Source organism: Trachurus trachurus, assembly GCF_905171665.1.
Source record: "Trachurus trachurus genome assembly, chromosome: 18".
NCBI lineage: Eukaryota > Metazoa > Chordata > Actinopteri > Carangiformes > Carangidae > Trachurus > Trachurus trachurus.
In genome coordinates, this window is record NC_139909.1 from 407501 (window position 1) to 427485 (window position 19985).

Sequence of the window (19985 nt, forward strand, 5' to 3'; positions counted from 1 at the left end):
TATAATTATTCACATGACCCTGATTTTCAGTCTAAACCCACTGGAGCGCGTGGCTCCGCCCTCGCTCCTCGTTGCCATGGTCACAGGTGGAGGACAGGATTCTCCCAAAGCACTGTGGGAAATAGAGTTTGTGTTAAGGACACTGGAGTGGGCGTGTCCAGGTGTGTTGTAGCTCCACCCACACTCAGCAGCAGAGCATCATGGGTACTGTAGTCCAGAATCCTGGCATCTTAGACCCACAGCCGGGGATTGTGGGTAGGAGAGTGTTTGCTGGGACTTGTGGGTACTGTAGTTCTTCTGTGCACTAGATATTGGTGGGTGGTGTGTAATCTCTTAACACAGCTGGGAGCTGTGGGTAGTGTAGTCCACAGCCTTTCATTTAAAAATGGACGTCACAGTTTTACCTCCTCGTTGTTGCTAAGCAACCAGAAGTCTGTCTGAACTATCCACTGCGGCAGAGGTGCACTGTGGGTGTTGTAGTCTGTAGCAATCCAGACTGAAGGGGACTCCAGATCAGGAGGATTGTGGGTAATGAAGTCCAAACGAGAAGAACTCAAGTTGGAACTCAAGTTGTACTGAAGTCCAGGTAGAGGGGAACCATTGTGGGTGTTGTAGTCCAAACAGAGGAGGATTGTGGGTGTTGTAGTCCAAACAGGAGGATTGTGGGTGTTGTAGTCCAAACAGGAGGATTGTGGGTGTTGTAGTCCAAACAGAGGAGGATTGTGGGTGTTGTAGTCCAAACAGAGGAGGATTGTGGGTGTTGTAGTCCAAACAGGAGGATTGTGGGTGTTGTAGTCCAAACAGAGGAGGATTGTGGGTGTTGTAGTCCAAACGGAGGAGGATTGTGGGTGTTGTAGTCCAAACGGAGGAGGATTGTGGGTGTTGTAGTCCAAACGGAGGAGGATTGTAGGTGTTGTAGTCCAAACGGAGAAGGATTGTGGGTGTTGTAGTCCAAACGGAGGAGGATTGTGGTTGTTGTAGTCCAAACAGAGGAGGATTGTGGGTGTTGTAGTCCAAACAGAGGAGGATTGTAGGTGTTGTAGTCCAAACGGAGAAGGATTGTGGGTGTTGTAGTCCAGTGGTTGTTGATACTTTAAGCCCTGAATAGACTGTGTGTTTGAGCCCCATCGTTTTATTTACAGTCACACAAGCCTTTATTTACACTACACACAAACGCACGCACACACACTCACGCACACGCACCATTTTCACGTGACATAAATAAATCAATAAATAAATAGATAAATCAATAAATAAATAAATAGGATCGTATAAATACTTCAATACCAAGTGAACTACAGTCTCTGATCGTTATTTACTGATGATACAGGATTATTGAACCGACACACAATCTGTCTGTCTGACGCACACACTCAGCTTCACCAGACCATCTCTCTTGGTTGCCGTGGCTACAGCAGCCATCCAATCACTGAGCTCGCTCCTTTGTCCTCCCTAAAGAAGGAAAGAAATCGGTGGAAACACCAACGTCTGGCTCGCAATCATCATCAGGTCGCGCCCTTGAGAGCGGGGGGGTGGGGGGGGCGGGGGAGGGGGGCGTTTCCATGGAGACAGCGCCCCCGCCTGGCAGCCGGAGGGAACCAATCAGAGTCTGTCTCGGGCTGGAACCCAGATGTAGGGGCCGCTCTGCTCCTCGATGACGGCTTTCACCAGGTGGTAGACCTCCTCGAAGCTGTCGCCGTGCACGATGGCTGCACGCACACACACACACACACACACACACACACACACACACACACACACACACACACACACACACACACACACACACACACACACACACACACACACAGGTGTCAGGTAGGGATGTCACGATTATACATTTTCTTGGTACGATTATTGTCAGAGAAATAATCACGGTGTTACGATTATCACGGTTATTATGCACTAATTAGTTTCTTTGAATGTGTAAAATCAAATCTATTAATATAGGACCAATTATTAACCCCCCAGGGGAAATGTTTGAAATATTCAGGTCATAAATTGTCATCTATACCAAATGTTTACATTTATTTTAATCGTTTTTGTTTTATTTTGCTTTTTTTTTTTATTAAAAATGACACGCTAACATTTAAAGCCCCAGTACGGAGCTTTTAACTGGATATGCAAAAGTCTGTGGTTTCTGCTGATGTGTCACTGTTACCTACAACAGCAGATGAGCCCATCAGTGTGAAGATACGCTATTTCTAAGTTGTCTAATTCTATACTCTGGAAGGCATGGTCACAAAACGATACCAATAGATACATTACACTGCTTAAAAAAAAGAAAAAAAAGCAAGTCCCGTCTTCTTTCTGACGTTTCCAAAACAAATCTACACAAACGTCTTAATGACAGTGGGAAATGCAGTCTTCATTCTGCCGTCTTCGTCCACAGGGCCGCCAGAATCAACACTAAATGAAAAGTCTGTACAGGGGCTTTAAATTCCTACCATTTCAATGTTACTGTTGTTAGATAAATGGACCAGTATCTGAGCATTTACCTTTATTTTGGTGCACATCTGCCGATACGGTTCCGACATAATCTTTTTGGGTAAGTGACGGTATTTAGGAATCTTTACGATTAATTAATTGTGGTGTTTAATACCACGTTTAATTGTGAAAACAAGTAATGGTGACATCCCTAGTGTCAGGCGATCACTGCAGCTGTGGAACCTGACGAGTATCAAACACCTGTGGAGGGTTTTTACTAGGGGTGCGAGAAAATATCGATTCACATAAGTATTGCGATATTTTTTTTGACGATTTTTAAATGAATTTGGATTTTTTTTTAAATATATATATATATATTGTGCAATGTGCATTTGTTTGCCTTTTTTACATACAGAGAGTCCAGGTTTTGAAAAGGGTTTCAGTTCACTTTATAATGGAGTATGTTAATTTCTAGGCTCCTACAGTATTTGTGTGCAGATAAATGTTAAAATGCAGCAGTTTACCTCCGTCTAGATCTCATTCTGTCAGAAAGGTTTCAGAAGCCTGTTTGTTCTATAGTCTTTTATTTCTGCCTCTTTTATGCAGTCCAGGCTTTTGAAAAGAGAGTAAACATATATATTGCTGCTGAATAAATTTGAAAAACTGACTTGCATGTGTATTTTTTTTATGGTTCCTGGAATAGTCTGTAGACAATCATAATCATTCAACTGTTTCACTGGTGTTAAAAATGCAGATGAAAAATTTAGAAAATCGGCAATATCGTAGATTCGCAATTTAAATCGAATCGGCATCCAAAAAATTCGTAGAAGAGTCGAATCGGGAGAAATGCATATCGTCCCAGTCCTAGTTTTTACCTGTGAAACACTCGAGGAAGTCCTGCTCCAGTTTAATGGCTCGGTCCAGAGCTTTCCTCGCCTGATCCTCCGACAGGCGCTTGTTCAGGTCCCTGCACACACACACACACACACACACACACACACACACACACACACACAGAGTTAGTGAGTTAGTGGCGTGCAGCAGCTCAGGTGTGTGTTGTTGTCGTGACCTCGTGACCTCTGAACTCACAGGATGTTCTCCAGTGACCGTGGGCGGATGAAGATGGCGACCGGGTGAAGCTGAGCCGCCTGCAGCCGCCGCACGGCGTTGGCCGACACGTCCAGGATGCAGTGCTTCCCCTGGTCAACACACACACACACACACACACACACACACACACACACACACACACACACACACACACACACACACACACACACACACACACACACACACACGTCACCACGATGATCGCCACAGTTTAGTTTAGTTTTTATTTGCACATTATATAACCTGCATAAACAATGAAAATAGTAAAATAAACATTGTGTAGGAGAGGTAGAAGCCAAAAAAGGCTGAAAAAAATACATCCCCTATGTAAAAAACAACAACAACAGCAGTGGTCTTCAGAGTAAAAAGATAATACAGAAATTCATAACATAAAAAATAGAAAAAAAGAAAGACAAATTAACATAGAAAAATAAAGGATACCGAATTAAAAAACAACAAAAAAAACAAAACAATTTACGTAATGAAAAGGGAAAAAATTTAAATTAATTAAATAGGAAAAATAAATAAATAAATAAAATAGTAATTAGTAACAGTAGGCTAACCACAGGAGCCCCCGTGGAGCTGCTGGTTGCCGCATAGAGGATGACATTTTTCGGGAATTCCCACGGGAGTCACGTGACCCGTGGGAATTCCTCGAAAAATGTCATCCTCTATGCGGCAATGGGAGTCAATTCCACCTCTAATCACGTGATTGGGCAAGAATGTGAGTAAAAATGAACGGGAGCAGAAGGGAGCGGAATCTATGACAGCACAATCAACGGGATTGGACAGGACTGTCTGAAAACCATGATGCATTACATTTTATTTAAAAATAAATCGATATTTGATTCTGAACATTTCTTGCAAGCCTTGCGCTTAACCCTCCTGTTGTCCTCCTGGGTTAAGGAAGGAAGGATGAAGGGAAGGAAGGAAGGACAAAGGCAAGGCAAGGCAAGGCAAGGCAATTTTATTTGTATAGCCCGTTTTTACAAACAGTTTGTCTCAAAGGGCTTCACATGGCATCGTAACAACATCCTCTGTCCTTAGACCCTCACATCCACTGAGGAAAAACTCCATGGAAAACCCTTTTAACAGGGAAAACCAGGAGAAAGCTCAGGGTGAGCAACAGAGGAGGGATCCCTCACCCAGGACGGACAGACGGGACAGAGATGTTGTTACAGACAAGAAAACAGTTTACAGTTTGTCACAGAATGAGAGATGGGAGGAAAGGGAGAGATGGGAGGAAAGAAGGAAGGGAAAAATGAAGGTAAGATAGTTGAACAGATTGGGTCAATCGGGTCACAAAGGAAGGAAGAAGTAAGGACGAAGGGAAGGACGGAAGGAAGGAGGGAAGGAAGGGGAAAAGGATTGTGGAAAGAAGGAAGGAAAAAGGAAGGAAAGAAATATCGAGGGAGGGAACAGATTGGGTCAATTGGATCAAAAGAGGAAGGAAGAAGAAGTCAGGACGAAGGGAAGGGAGGAACAAAGGACGGAAGGAAGGTGAAAAGGAAGGAAAGAAAAATGGAGGGAAGGAACAGATTAGGTCAAGGAAGGAAGCAGAAGGACGGACGAAGGAAGGAAGGAAGGAAGGAAGGAAGGAAAGAAAGAAAAGGATTGTGGAAAGACGTAAGGGAGAAAGGAAGAAAAGAAGGAAGGATGGAGGAAGGGAAAGAACTACAGCGGAAATTAGTGCTACATCCTGTTATGACCGTGAAAACTGCAACGTGCATCCGCTGGATTGTGTTAAGGGGTTGGTTTGGGATTGGGACAGGATGGGATTATTTCTGTGGGATTTAGGAGAATCAAAATCCACTCCCGTGTCGTCCTCCGTTGCCGCGGCGACGACGGGGCGTCTCACCTGCTCGGCCACCTGTCGGACGCTCTGCACCGACGTGCCGTACAGGTGGTTGTTGTACTGCCCCGCCTCGATGAAGCGATGCGACTGGATGTCACGCTCCATCTGTTCCCGTGACGACACAAAGTGGTAGTCGCGGCCGTCGACCTCGTAGTCCCTCCGAGGGCGGGTGGTGTCTGCAGAGAGAGAGAGAGAGAGAGGTGAGAGACAGGTGAGTGACAGGTGAGTGACAGGTGAGAGACAGGTGAGAGACAGGTGAGTGACAGGTGAGTGACAGGTGAGAGACAGGTGAGAGACAGGTGAGTGGCGTCCTGTGAGGTCAGTTAAGGTTAATAGAATAGTGTTGATCGTTATATTGTAACTAACTTAGTATAGGGTATACATGGTATATATTTAATTTTGGGGATAGTTTATATATATATATATAGTTACGGTCAAAATTATTAGCCCCCATGCAACTTTTTAACATTTCCCTAAAATAATGCCCAATGTTAGCAATATTCATAAAATTTTATTTAGTAAATCATTCATCAATGATATGACCCCATTTTGGTACACTTTGGAATGTGAAATAAATATTCAAGATTTATTTATGAACAATTTGGTAAAAATTGAGATGGTCAAAATTATTAGCCCTCTATGGGATTTTTTGCTTGCTTTTTCTGCTAACTCGGTTTGAAACCACACCTGAGCAGTCAAAAAACACAAGATTTCCAAAACTTTGGAGCGCAAAATAATCAGAGATGTCAACAAGAAACCCTGGAGCTCTGCAAAGACGATTGTTGCTGAACTGGCTTCATCTGGACATGATGTTTCATGCAAGACTGTTGTGAGGGATCTTCATCGTGGTGCATGCCCAAACAGCTCATGTGTAGTTTCATCAGACCAAAGCACAGACTTCCAAAACTCACCCTAATGTTTCAAATTGTCTCTGGCAAAGTTCAGTCCGACTTTGATGAAAAAATCCCATAGAGGGCTAATAATTTTGACCATCTCAATTTTTACCAAATTGTTCATAAATAAATCTCGAATATTTATTTCACATTCCAAAGTGTACCAAAATGGGGTCATATCATTGATGAATGATTTACTAAATAAAATTTTATGAATATTGCTAACATTGGGCATTATTTTAGGGAAATGTTAAAAAGTTGCATGGGGGCTAATAATTTTGACCTTAACTGTATATATATTTATAAAACGGAAAGGTGAAATCCGGCAATCTGATGTTAACCGTGGTATAATGAGCATAGACCACGGCTACTATTCTAAAACCTTATAACAGTGCAGGCTATCACTCCGCCTCAGGCACGTATGACCATGGATGTATTATATTAACGCGTATGACTGGTATGAATGGAAGTTGTTGTCATGTATCCATGACAACGGACTGTTGCAGTCCGTAGCAAAAGACAGTTGATGTTTTTACGATGTTAAAAATGTAGTAAAGTAGTGTAATTGACATGTTGAAGGTGAACTTTGACCTCCAGAGGGTTAACAATGGTAGAGGGGACTGAGCAGTGACAGAGCTACTTGGAGCTAACATCTGGAGAGGTGGGACTATTTTTCTAAATCTGGTACAACCATCTCTTCTCTGCTCTAAAAGTGATTAATGGTATTGTACACTGTCCTGTAATAATAAACTAAACTAAGACTATACGGATATGTATGTAGTATATTTTTATATTTGGAATTATATATTTATACAGATATTTATGATGTGTATTTAGGGTATATATTTATATAGGTGTATTATATTATTTAGGATTGAGATAATTATTATGTGTGTGTATATATATGGTATATATTTATATAGGTATTATGTATTATGTAGTAGTTACAAACTGAAGAATAGTTAAAAAGGGGTGGGAAATTAAAAAGTTTTTTACTTCTTCCTACTCCTTTTTCGAACAATATGCTGTGTTTTGTTATGTCTTGGCTCTATTTTTATTTTTTATTTATTTTATTTTATTTTTCTTTACTTTGTATGTACAAATAGTTACATATATATTTTTTTATACTGTTCGAAAATAAAAATACATTCATTCATTCACGTGAGCGGCGAGCGTTGGCAGCCTTTATAACTCTTACGTGGAACACAGGAGCCAAACTTGTCGGGGAACTCGGACAGGAGGTCGTCGTTGACCCGGTCTTTGGTCGGACCCAGGATGATGACGGGACGAGCGTAGTCCACTGACACACAGAGAGAGAGAGAGAGAGAGAGAGAGAGAGAGAGAGAGAGAGTCAGTGACATCATCAGATCAGTCTGTGACATCATCAGTGACATCATCAGATCAGTCTGTGTGAGGTCATCAGAGGTCAGAGGTCAGAGGAGACTCACCTTCAATCTGAGTGACGAGCTCGTAGCTGTGAACGAAACCTTCTCTTCCTGCACAAACACACTGTTAGACAACTACACACTGTGACACATTAAACTACACACTGTTACACACTAAACTACACACTGTTACACACTACACTACACACTGTTACACACTAAACTACACACTGTTACGCACAACTACACACACAGGAAGTGATGTCATCCATCTGTAATGTGAAACTTCACCTTTGCTCTTCATGCGAGACCACTCCTTCCTCTCCACCCTGTAACACAAACACACACAAAAACACACACACAAACAGCTGTTCAGACACCTGGGCAGTGGGCGGAGCTACAGCTGCAGTGGGCGGAGCTACAGCTGCAGTGGGAGGAGCTACAGCTGCAGTGGGAGGAGCTACAGCTGCAGTGGGAGGAGCTACAGCTGCAGTGGGCGGAGCTACAGCTGCAGTGGGAGGAGCTACAGCTGCAGTGGGAGGGGCTACAGCTGCGGTGGGAGGAGCTACAGCTGCAGTGGGCGGAGCTACAGCTGCAGTGGGAGGAGCTACAGCTGCAGTGGGAGGGGCTACAGCTGCAGTGGGCGGAGCTACAGCTGCGGTGGGAGGAGCTACAGCTGCAGTGGGAGGGGCTACAGCTGCAGTGGGCGGAGCTACAGCTGCAGTGGGAGGAGCTACAGATGCAGTGGGAGGGGCTACAGCTGCAGTGGGAGGAGCTACAGCTGCAGTGGGAGGAGCTACAGATGCAGTGGGCGGAGCTACAGCTGCAGTGGGAGGGGTTACAGCTGCAGTGGGAGGAGCTACAGATGCAGTGGGAGGAGCTACAGATGCAGCGGTTTCAACCAAGGGGGCAGTTGTCAGTCTGAGAAGTGAAGCTGCAATCCCCTCTTCTTCCTCTGGGGGCTGGTGTCAGAAAGCAGCATTCTCCATAGACCCCCATGTTAAAATCACCCACTTTACATCCTCAATAAACATGTTAAAAGCCTGGTGTCAGAACGTTTTCTGGTCTCAATCGATCGTTTCTACCCCCGCACACACTCTGAGGGGGGGGAATTTTTTTTTAACTCTACCGTTTTACTGTTATTAGGTTAAAACTCTGGCCAATTAGGGCGCGGAAACGTTGAGTGACAGGTCCGAGCAGCTCCGTGGACAGCTGCTTCGAGGCCAGTGGGCGGGTTCTCGGCCGGTAAATCCAACATGGCGCTGTTCAGGCCGCCATGTTGGAGTCACAAAAACGACTCCCCAAGACCAATGGGTGACGTCACGGGTGCTACGGCCATTCTTTTTACAGTGTATGGTTTCAAGCCTTTTCCACTGAGCTGGTTCCAGTTCTGGTTCAGAAGCAGTGAGTCCTTTACTAGGACTCAGTCTGCTCCTACATGAAGGCAGACTGAGCCCCGAAGATTTGAGAAAAAAGTACATTTTTCATTTACTTGCGCATGTACCAACCAGAAAATTTGCTGTTTTTTTTTTTACATTGATGAAACAAGGTAGGGGCGACTCAAAGAATCTGGACTCTGTCATTGGAGGCCTGTCCTGGTTCTTCCAGACCAGCACCAATTCCTGCTTGTCTACAACCATTTCCATGTTTCTCACATTCTCTGTTATAAACTGTTTTCTTGTGTGTAACAACATCTCTGTCCTGGGTGATGATCCCTCCTCTGTTGCTCACCCTGAGCTTTCTCCTGGTTTTCCCTGTTAAAAGGGTTTTCCATGGAGTTTTTCCTCAGTGGATGTGAGGGTCTAAGGACAGAGGATGTTGCTATTATGGGATGTAAAGCCCTTTGAGACAAACTGGTGGTAAAAACGGGCTATACTAATAAAACTGCCTTGCCTTGCCTTACAACTAACATTCATATCAACACATTTCGCCGTCAAAATGTAGTTGCCGGCTGCGGCGTTTACGACTACGACGACTTCCTTTTTCTATTTTTTTCCAGCCGAGTTCAGGCTGAGAATTATCACTAGTTAGACGGACCAGGTTTTACTTTTCAGGTGTGTTTCTAACTGTAGTAGCAGCAGAGACAGCTCCTGAATGGAGGCGTAGCTCTGACTCAGCTCCTTACTGTGCGTTCACACCAAAAGCTTCCAAAGCGTCAAAAATGCTCGAGGGTGCACATCAGACAAGACAGCTCCCAAAACGGCAAATATTTTCAGCCGCTTTGGTCGCTCGTCACGTGACTGACGTCAAAGTTCGATCGCGCTGGTCATTGGGGAGCCGAAATACAAAAAAAGAAAAAAAAGGCAGCCGATGGACATCTCTATTCTGACAGGTTGCCGCCGAACCGCGTCATAGCTAACCATGAGTTAACCATGGCTCAACTCAGCTTTGGATGCTCAGTGTCGGCGGCTCTCATTGAAAATGAATTCACTTCCGGCGTTTTGACACTTTGGAAGCTTTTGGTGTGAACGCACAGTTACAGGGGAACAGAGAACTGTCTTTTTGAAGCAGTTACGAACTGGAAGCAGGTTCTGTTTGGTGGAACACCTGTGGACTGACCTGTGCTTGGAGGGGATGTAGCCCAGCTCCTCCAGCTCCCCCTGCTGGTTCAGACGCCTGGCCTGCCACCACTCGTCCTCAGCGCTGTCCATCACATGGAGAACCTCCCCGAAGTTAAAGTCCAGGGCCTGGGATAGGACGCCACAGTCCCACTGCTTGTCGTAGTCGAACAGCGCCCTGCAGCAGGTGAGACCACAGTGAGACCACAGGTGAGACAACATGTGAGACAACAGGTGCACTGCAAAAACTCAAAATCTTACAGAGAATATTTGTCTTATTTCTTGTCAAAATGTCTCATTTCTAGTCAAAACTAATCTCTTTCCACTTAAAATAAGACTCATCACCTAAAAATTTACTTGTTTTTAGATAATAAGATAAAAACTTGATCCACTATCAGATTTTTCTACTTATTTCAAGTGAAAATCTGTTTGAAAGAAGTAAAAAGTGTCTAAAAACAAGCTGATTTTTTAATGTGATGAGTCTTATTTTAAGTAGAAAGAGATTTGTTTTGACTAGAAATGAGACAAATATTCTTGGTGAGACTTAGAGTTTTTGCAGTGTGAGACAGAGATATGAGATGACAGGTGAGATGACGTGAGACAACAAGTGAGTCAGAGATGTGAGACAACAGTGACACCTCGTCCTGACATGCAGCGAGCGAGCAAAATGGCGACGAAAAACTTGCGTAAAGGTGTCCTGATGCAGCGTGACGATTTTGTCGCAAGTATATTCTATTGGCTCAGAATCCAAAACAATCAAATTATCGAGGGACGTAGCTACACAAACTTGCGGCGCTATTCTGAGATTCCTGGCATTTCCTGGTTGCCGTTTTTCACATCTTTGAGTGTTTTTTCCTCTCATATTCTCCTCTCTCTGATAAGTAGCTTGTCAACAGGAAGCAGCGTGGACTTATCAACCAATAAGAAGTGTTTAGGGGCAGGACACCGCCGCCAAATGTCGTCCAGATAGAGACAGAGCGAGCGATCATTTCAGGGTGAGCGACATCGCTGGACGGAGCGATCAGGACAGGCTGATTGAAAAGTAACACATTCTTTTTTTTTTAATCACTTATATTTTTATTGAGTTTTCACATATAGGCGAAAAACAATACAACAAACAAGGTACAAGTTAGAGTAACAATAATAACACTAACACACTGTCTGGAGATGCTACTGTTCAGTCCACTGTTCCATTTAGCGTTCGTTCAGTTGGTGTCACGTCTCGTGTAAATGTTCCATTTCTCCCAGTTCCTTTCAAATACGTTCTCTTTGAGTCTCAGCAGGTCCTATATGTCCATTTTTCCATAAGATGGACTTCCTGGACAATTCCCAACCATTGCTCCTGGTTTGGAGCGTTCACATTGAGAAAAGTAACGCATTCTAATCACTTTTCCTTCCTCGCTCGGTGGCTCGCGTCGCTGTATGTCAGGATGGGGTGTGAGACAACAGGTGAGACAACAGGTGAGACAGACAGGTGAGACAGAGATGTGAGATGACAGGTGAGACAACAGTGAGATAACATGTGAGATGACGTTTGTTAACCTTTATTTATTCTCGAGAGACATTGTGGTTACCCTCATTTTCAATGCCGTCGAGTTACAAGCCAAGATACAAGACATACATTTAACAAGAAACAGGAAATACAATCATTTAAAACAATTACAACCAGAGACACAGCTATTATCCATAACCAAGCTCCTCAACTCGCTGAGTGAAGGGAACGTGTCTAATTTCAGGATGTGCTGCAGTGCGTTCCAAGAGTTAGGTGCATCATAACAAGTTTCAGGCAGTTTCACCAATACTTGTACAGACTCGAGGAACTTTAAGTAGCAGCAATTCAGTTGAACGGGTCATGTAAGTGCCTGAGTTCCATTCTAACAAATTTAAAATATACGGTGGTAATTTGCCTAAAAGGGCCTTGAAAATATACAGTATAAGAGACAGTGCCTCTTGCCTTGCCTTTCCTCAAGAGAGGGCCAGCCAAACACAGTGGTGGGTATCATCATACTTATCACCAGTAATAAATCTAAGCGCTGAATGATAGACGGAATCTAGGCGCGTCATTCCATGAAATCTGTAACTTTTCAACTTTGAAAAGTTAAAATTTAAACTATATTTAATTGCTGTTTTTTAAGTAGCCAGGAATCAAAGAAAGTTTAAAAAGACAAGAAATGATGTTGTGCCATCTCAGGCTGTGAAATTCCATATTTTATTACAGTTTTAATGTTTTCCTAATCTTGTCAACCCTGTTACCGACATAAACTTTACAATATACAGTATTTCTAATTAGAGTTTATTGCTACTTGTTACTGAGCTGTTAGCATCCTGGGTAAGAGATGATGCAAACTCCTGTCAACCATGTCAAATCTGGGATGTACCATTGTTTTTTTTAGGGTTTTTTGGTTAGGGTAACAGGGTTGACATAAAATCAGGGGACACCAATAAATTGGTAAATATTTATAATAATTAATATATATTATTACCAAAAACACTGTTTTACAATAAGATCATACTTAAAACAATATGTAAATGTGAACGTTTTAACATTTTGCCAACATTTTACATATAAAAAGTCCTGTTGACGTACAACAACAACAGTGAGGGACAGGCCAAAAACCTCACCCTCATCAGCATAAAAGTCATTTTAATTATTTAAAATTATGTTTAATTGACTTTAATTTGATGTTATAGTAAGGAGAGAAGACATGGTAATGTTATATTTTTAAATTACATATTAATTTGTTGTTATCATAATTTTATGACTGATTACTTCTTGGGGACGCAAAAGTTACCGATTTCATGGAATGACCCAGGCGCTTCAAGGTTGAGGCAGCAGCACGTCTATGTGAGACGTGAGACAGACAGGTGAGGCGACAGTGAGACGAGAGTGAGACAGAGATGTGAGATAACAGGTGAGACGAGAGTGAGACGAGAATGAGACGTAGATCGTAGAGACCCTACCTGACGTAGAAGGTCCGGGTGGCTCTCAGGCTGCCAGACGAGCTGTTCATCATCTGCTCCCTCAGGTCGTGGATCTTGGCCTCAAAACGACTGTACTCTGCAACACAGAATCGCCATGGTGACGGTTACCTCCAGCAGAGATCACCATAGCAACAGACTGTGTGTGTGTGTGTGTGTGTGTGTGTGTGTGTATGAGAGAGCTCACCCTCTGGTCTGTACTGTGCTACTATGGTAACGGTCTGTCCAGCGTTCTTCAGAGCTGCAGCTGCCTGCTCATGTGTCGCGTAGCGGAGGTCCACCCCGTTCACCTGGACACACAGAGATAGAGACGGAGTCAGAGGACAGGTGGAACTCTGGCAGCTGGACACATTTATTGAGGCTGCTGCACTACTGCATTTATTTGGTAGCTACACCGGTCACTACTGCATTTATTTGGTAGCTACACCGGTCACTACTGCATTTATTTGGTAGCTACACCAGTCACTACTGCATTTATTTGGTAGCTACACCAGTCACTACTGCATTTATTTGGTAGCTACACCAGTCACTACTGCATTTATTTGGTAGCTACACCGGTCGCTACTTCATTTATTTGGTAGCTACACCGGTCACTACTGCATTTATTTGGTAGCTACACCGGTCACTACTTGCATTTATTTGGTAGCTACACCAGTCACTACTGCATTTATTTGGTAGCTACACCAGTCACTACTGCATTTATTTGGTAGCTACACCGGTCACTACTGCATTTATTTGGTAGCTACACCGGTCACTACTGCATTTATTTGGTAGCTACACCGGTCACTACTTGCATTTATTTGGTAGCTACACCGAACTCCATTTATTTGGTAGCTACACCGGTCACTACTGCATTTATTTGGTAGCTACACCGGTCACTACTGCATTTATTTGGTAGCTACACCGGTCACTACTTGCATTTATTTGGTAGCTACACCGGTCACTACTGCATTTATTTGGTAGCTACACCGGTCACTACTTAATTTATTTGGTAGCTACACCGGTCACTACTGCATTTATTTGGTAGCTACACCGGTCGCTACTTCATTTATTTGGTAGCTACACCGGTCACTACTTGCATTTATTTGGTAGCTACACCGAACTCCATTTATTTGGTAGCTACACCGGTCACTACTTCATTTATTTGGTAGCTACACCAGTCACTACTTCATTTATTTGGTAGCTACACCAGTCACTACTTCATTTATTTGGTAGCTACACCGGTCACTACTTCATTTATTTGGTAGCTACACCGGTCACTACTTCATTTATTTGGTAGCTACACCAGTCACTACTGCATTTATTTGGTAGCTACACCGGTCACTACTTGCATTTATTTGGTAGCTACACCGGTCACTACTTGCATTTATTTGGTAGCTACACCAGTCACTACTGCATTTATTTGGTAGCTACACCAGTCACTACTGCATTTATTTGGTAGCTACACCAGTCACTACTGCATTTATTTGGTAGCTACACCGGTCACTACTGCATTTATTTGGTAGCTACACCGGTCACTACTGCATTTATTTGGTAGCTACACCGGTCACTACTTGCATTTATTTGGTAGCTACACCGAACTCCATTTATTTGGTAGCTACACCGGTCACTACTGCATTTATTTGGTAGCTACACCGGTCACTACTTCATTTATTTGGTAGCTACACCAGTCACTACTTCATTTATTTGGTAGCTACACCAGTCACTACTTCATTTATTTGGTAGCTACACCGGTCACTACTTCATTTATTTGGTAGCTACACCGGTCACTACTTCATTTATTTGGTAGCTACACCAGTCACTACTGCATTTATTTGGTAGCTACACCGGTCACTACTTGCATTTATTTGGTAGCTACACCAGTCACTACTGCATTTATTTGGTAGCTACACCAGTCACTACTGCATTTATTTGGTAGCTACACCGGTCACTACTGCATTTATTTGGTAGCTACACCGGTCACTACTGCATTTATTTGGTAGCTACACCGGTCACTACTGCATTTATTTGGTAGCTACACCGGTCACTACTGCATTTATTTGGTAGCTACACCGGTCACTACTTGCATTTATTTGGTAGCTACACCGAACTCCATTTATTTGGTAGCTACACCGGTCACTACTGCATTTATTTGGTAGCTACACCGGTCACTACTGCATTTATTTGGTAGCTACACCGGTCACTACTTGCATTTATTTGGTAGCTACACCGGTCACTACTGCATTTATTTGGTAGCTACACCGGTCACTACTTAATTTATTTGGTAGCTACACCGGTCACTACTGCATTTATTTGGTAGCTACACCGGTCGCTACTTCATTTATTTGGTAGCTACACCGGTCACTACTTGCATTTATTTGGTAGCTACACCGAACTCCATTTATTTGGTAGCTACACCGGTCACTACTTCATTTATTTGGTAGCTACACCAGTCACTACTTCATTTATTTGGTAGCTACACCAGTCACTACTTCATTTATTTGGTAGCTACACCGGTCACTACTTCATTTATTTGGTAGCTACACCGGTCACTACTTCATTTATTTGGTAGCTACACCGGTCACTACTTCATTTATTTGGTAGCTACACCGGTCACTACTTCATTTATTTGGTAGCTACACCGGTCACTACTTCATTTATTTGGTAGCTACACCGGTCACTACTTCATTTATTTGGTAGCTACACCGGTCACTACTGCATTTATTTGGTAGCTACACCGGTCACTACTTCATTTATTTGGTAGCTACACCGGTCACTACTGCATTTATTTGGTAGCTACACCGGTCACTACTGCATTTATTTGGTAGCTACACCGGTCACTACTTGCATTTATTTGGTAGCTACACCGGTCGCTACTTGCATTTATTTGGTAGCTACACCGGTCACTACTGCATTTATTTATTGTTGCCGTTAAACACACACGAGCAGCCACATACACTGCGCTCTGGATCAGCTGATCAGTGCTCAGGTGACGTTAGATCTTCACTTTTTTAAACTCATACAAAGTGCAGCCAAACAGCAGGCTGAAGAGAGAGGACCAGCAGCAGCAGCTCCTCTGACAGCTACTCTGTGGCGCTGCAGACAGGCTGCAGGTGAGCTGGCGTGAGAGCGGAGTGCCGTCTTTTTTTTTTTTTTTTTTAGCAGCGCCTTTGTTACAGGTGATAGGCTACATGTCTATGTGCATGTGTATGAGAACTGATTTTGAATCGAATAGACACCCAAATATTCACATCCCTTCAGTCCAGGCTTTTGAAAAGAGAGTAGCCTTTAAAATCAGCTTCACGTAGCAGTTTACTTTAAGATGGTTCAAATATATTGCTGCTGAATAAATCTGAAACATGTGATGTGCATTTTTTGGGGGGAAATGTGGCTTCTGATATAATAGTCTGTAGATATCATCATCATTCAACTTTTTCACATGGTCTGGTGTTAATAAAGCAAACAAAAAATCGCAAAAAGAAAATCAAGAATCGGTTGAATCGAAAATCGATTTTGAATCGAATCGTGACCCTAAAAATCGAATCGTGAGCCACCCAAAGATTCACATCTCTAGGTCTTACTCACACACTGAGGATCTGGTCTAGGGATCTGGTCTAGGGACCTGGTTTTACTCACACTGAGGATCTGGTCCCCCTTCCTCAGCTCTCCACTCAGGTCAGCCGGTCTACTGGTCTAGAGATCTGGTCTACTGGTCTAGGGACCTGGTCTACTGGTCTAGGGACCTGGTCTTACTCACACTGAGGATCTGGTCCCCCTTCCTCAGCTCTCCGCTCAGATCAGCTGGTCCTCCGGCCAGGATGAAGGAGATGAAGATCCCCTCTCCGTCCTCTCCTCCCACGATGTTGAAGCCCAGACCGGTGGAGCCTCTCTGGACGCAGACTCTCCGCGGCTCCCGGGAGTAGTCGTCCTCTCCCATCATGCCGCGGGGGATCGGGGAGTATCGCCGTGGCGACGGAGGAGGGAGGGCTTGTGGGTAATCACACATGTAGTCCGGCTCCATGTAGGCTGAGGGGGGAAACAGGTGAGACCAGATTCACAAAACCTTCTTAAAGGGATAGTTTAACATTTAGTCAAATTGGCCCATTGCCATAATCCCTATAGTCATAGCAGTAGGTTCGTTGCCTTTAATTGTCGGTGCAAGCTGTTTTTAGAACGGCCAATCAATCAACCAAACAATCAATCAATCAATCAATCAATCAATCAATCAATCAATCAATCAATCAATCAATCAATCAATCAATCAATCAATCAATCAATCAATCAATCAATCAATCAATCAATCAACCAACCAACCAACCAACCAATCAACCAATCAATCAATCATCTCTGGTGGACAAGTTGTGAGCTGCACATTCACCAAGCTATGAGATAATAACACAACGTTACCACACAGAGTTGTTTTAGAGGGAAATTCATGCAAAACCACTGATGCACGTTGCCTTCAGGGACAGTTTTTCATCAACAGTCTCTGTATTTCCCTCTAAAACAACTCTGTGTGGTAACGTTGTGTTATTATCTCATAGCGTGGTGAATGTGCAGCTCACAACTTGTCCACCAGAGCGTTGTGGAGTTGTTGGATTGTGTATTTGATGAGTTTGATGAGGGAAACCAAGAAATCCCATAATGAGCCTCCGTAGCGTAGCTCTGAGCAGCTCACGGCTCTGCTCCGCCGTTCTAAAAATAGCTTGCACCGACAATTAAAGGTAACGAACCTACTGCTATGACTATAGGGAATATGGTGATGGGCCAATTTGCCAAAATGTTGAACTATCCCTTTAAGACAACCTTGGCTTGACCTGTCTTAAAATGGCGCGTGCAATGCAGTGACGTATTTTAAGAAGTTCTTAAGTAGGAAAAATAAGAAATTCGTAAGAAATTACTGTTCTTAATCTTAAGAAAATATTGAGGAATTGCACTTAAGAACTTTCTTATGAACTTCTTAATTTTAGATTTTAAGACATTTCTTAAGATCTTTCTTAGGAACATATTGGTGAATCCAGCCCCAGGTTCTAACTGTAGAACCTCTGACAGACAAACAGCATTAACACACTGCAAAAACTCAAAATCTTTCCAAGAATATTTGTCTTATTTCTTGTCAAAATGTCTAATTTCTAGTCAAAACTGAACTCTTTCCACTTTAAATAAGACTCATCACCTAAAAATTAACTTGTTTTTAGATCATTTTCACTTGTTTCAAACTAATTTTCACTTCTTTCAAACACATTTTCACTTGAAATAAGTAGAAAAATCTGCCAGTGAAAGCAAGATTTTTGTGCTTGTAATAAGAAAGAAAAACTTGATCCACTATCAGATTTGAAAATCTGCTTGAAAGAAGTAAAAAGTGTCTAAAAACAAGCTGCTTTTTAATGTGATGAGTCTTATTTTAAGTAGAATGAGATTTGTTTTGACTAGAAATAAGACAAATATTCTTGGTAAGAGTTTGAGTTTTTGCAGTGCACTCTCATCAGATCAATAATCAATAAGCAGAGAGGTTGTGGTTCCTCGGGTACGTACAGCTGGTCAGGTCGGGGGGGCTGTATCGATCCGCGGGGTGGATGTACTGCGAGGTGGGCGTGGCCACCCTCAGGTAGACCACCTCCCCCGTGTTCTTCAGCGCCGACACGGCGTCTTCATGCAGAATGTCCTCCAGAGACTGGTGGTTCACCTGTAGGGGCAGAGCTCAGGTGAGACAGAGAGAAAAGTTCACCACCTTCTCTGCGTAAACAGTGTCACAGCTCTTGTCAATCAGATTTATTTATCTTTTTAGTATTGTGCACGTGCAGAACGCACCTGATCAGTTTTTAAAGAAACTGGATCCTGTATATCACTGTGCTTTGTGTTTTATTACTGGTTGCAGCTATCGTGTACATCACTGTTCCTCATATGCCGTCATACATCGTCCATCTTTGTATGTCCGTAGACTCTCTCACTGGCTGACTTTTATTTATAAATCTATTCTTGGACTTCTGCCTACATATTTGTGTGTACACGTGTAGAAACCTCAGCCGATATGGCCTGTGCTGCGTTTTCAGGACATTATACAGATGCAGAGTCAGAACGTTTAGACATTATACAGATGCAGGTCCCTAAAGTGAGAACGGAACTGGGCAAAAAGGCTTTTAAATGTTCAGCCCCGTCGACCTGGAACGATGTGCAGAAGGACTAGAAACTGACACATCTTGTAACTCTGGGGGAATTCAGGTCAATTATAATAGACAGAGAATTGAGCTCAATCGTGTCGTGTGATTGCGTTGTTTAATCATGTTTTCCTGAAATGTGTGATTGTATTTTATTTGTAGCCTCGTAAACCAGCCTCTCGCGGAAATGCATTTCATTTCATGTCTCAGAGAGTCTGGCCTCATCCCCCCTCTAAGCGTTTGGGGGCGGGAGCTGGGCGGGAGTAGTAGCAAAGACGGTTTAATATCTTTGGTAGTAGCGTTGACAGACAACCCCATTCAGCCAATCAGCAAGTTGGTGTAGTGACGGGGCTTTGCACCAGTTGGTCCCTGATTGGCCAACGTGCTGTGTCAATCACAGCGGGCGACGCTGATTGGCTCGGCGTTCTGAGGGTTTCAGGCCAAACGCTTAGAATGGGGATGAGGCCAGACTCTCCCTCGGAATGAAATGAAATGCACTTCCAGGAGCGGCTGGTTTACCAGGCTAATTTATTTGAGTCTTGTGTGATGTGCAACTGAGCTGTTTGTGTGCTGCCGTCTTGGCCAGGTCACCCAGAACCGGTCTGGGTTCACCTACAGAACCGGTCTGAGTGAGTTCTCCT

General features: G+C 43.3%; 2 protein-coding genes across 4 annotated transcripts in view; one reads left to right on the forward strand and one right to left on the reverse strand.

The window, feature by feature from the left end:
• Window positions 1-19985, forward strand: part of mepceb (methylphosphate capping enzyme b) — an 88780-nt gene that overhangs the window by 18836 nt on the left and 49959 nt on the right. The gene's annotated exons all lie outside the window — the stretch shown is intronic.
• The window catches only part of dlg4b (discs, large homolog 4b), a 50647-nt gene continuing 32221 nt past the window's right edge, over window positions 1560-19985 (reverse strand). For all 3 annotated transcript variants that reach the window (XM_083993396.1, XM_083993394.1, XM_083993395.1), the window contains 12 exons: window positions 18722-18872; window positions 16944-17212; window positions 13395-13497; window positions 13190-13286; window positions 10230-10406; window positions 7962-7999; window positions 7734-7781; window positions 7484-7585; window positions 5396-5568; window positions 3517-3626; window positions 3303-3394; window positions 1560-1709 (listed from right to left, as the gene is read on the reverse strand). In XM_083993396.1, coding sequence (XP_083849522.1) covers window positions 1603-1709; window positions 3303-3394; window positions 3517-3626; window positions 5396-5568; window positions 7484-7585; window positions 7734-7781; window positions 7962-7999; window positions 10230-10406; window positions 13190-13286; window positions 13395-13497; window positions 16944-17212; window positions 18722-18872 — 1467 coding nt within the window. In that variant the 3' untranslated portion in view covers window positions 1560-1602. The remainder of the gene's footprint in view (window positions 1710-3302; window positions 3395-3516; window positions 3627-5395; window positions 5569-7483; window positions 7586-7733; window positions 7782-7961; window positions 8000-10229; window positions 10407-13189; window positions 13287-13394; window positions 13498-16943; window positions 17213-18721; window positions 18873-19985) is intronic.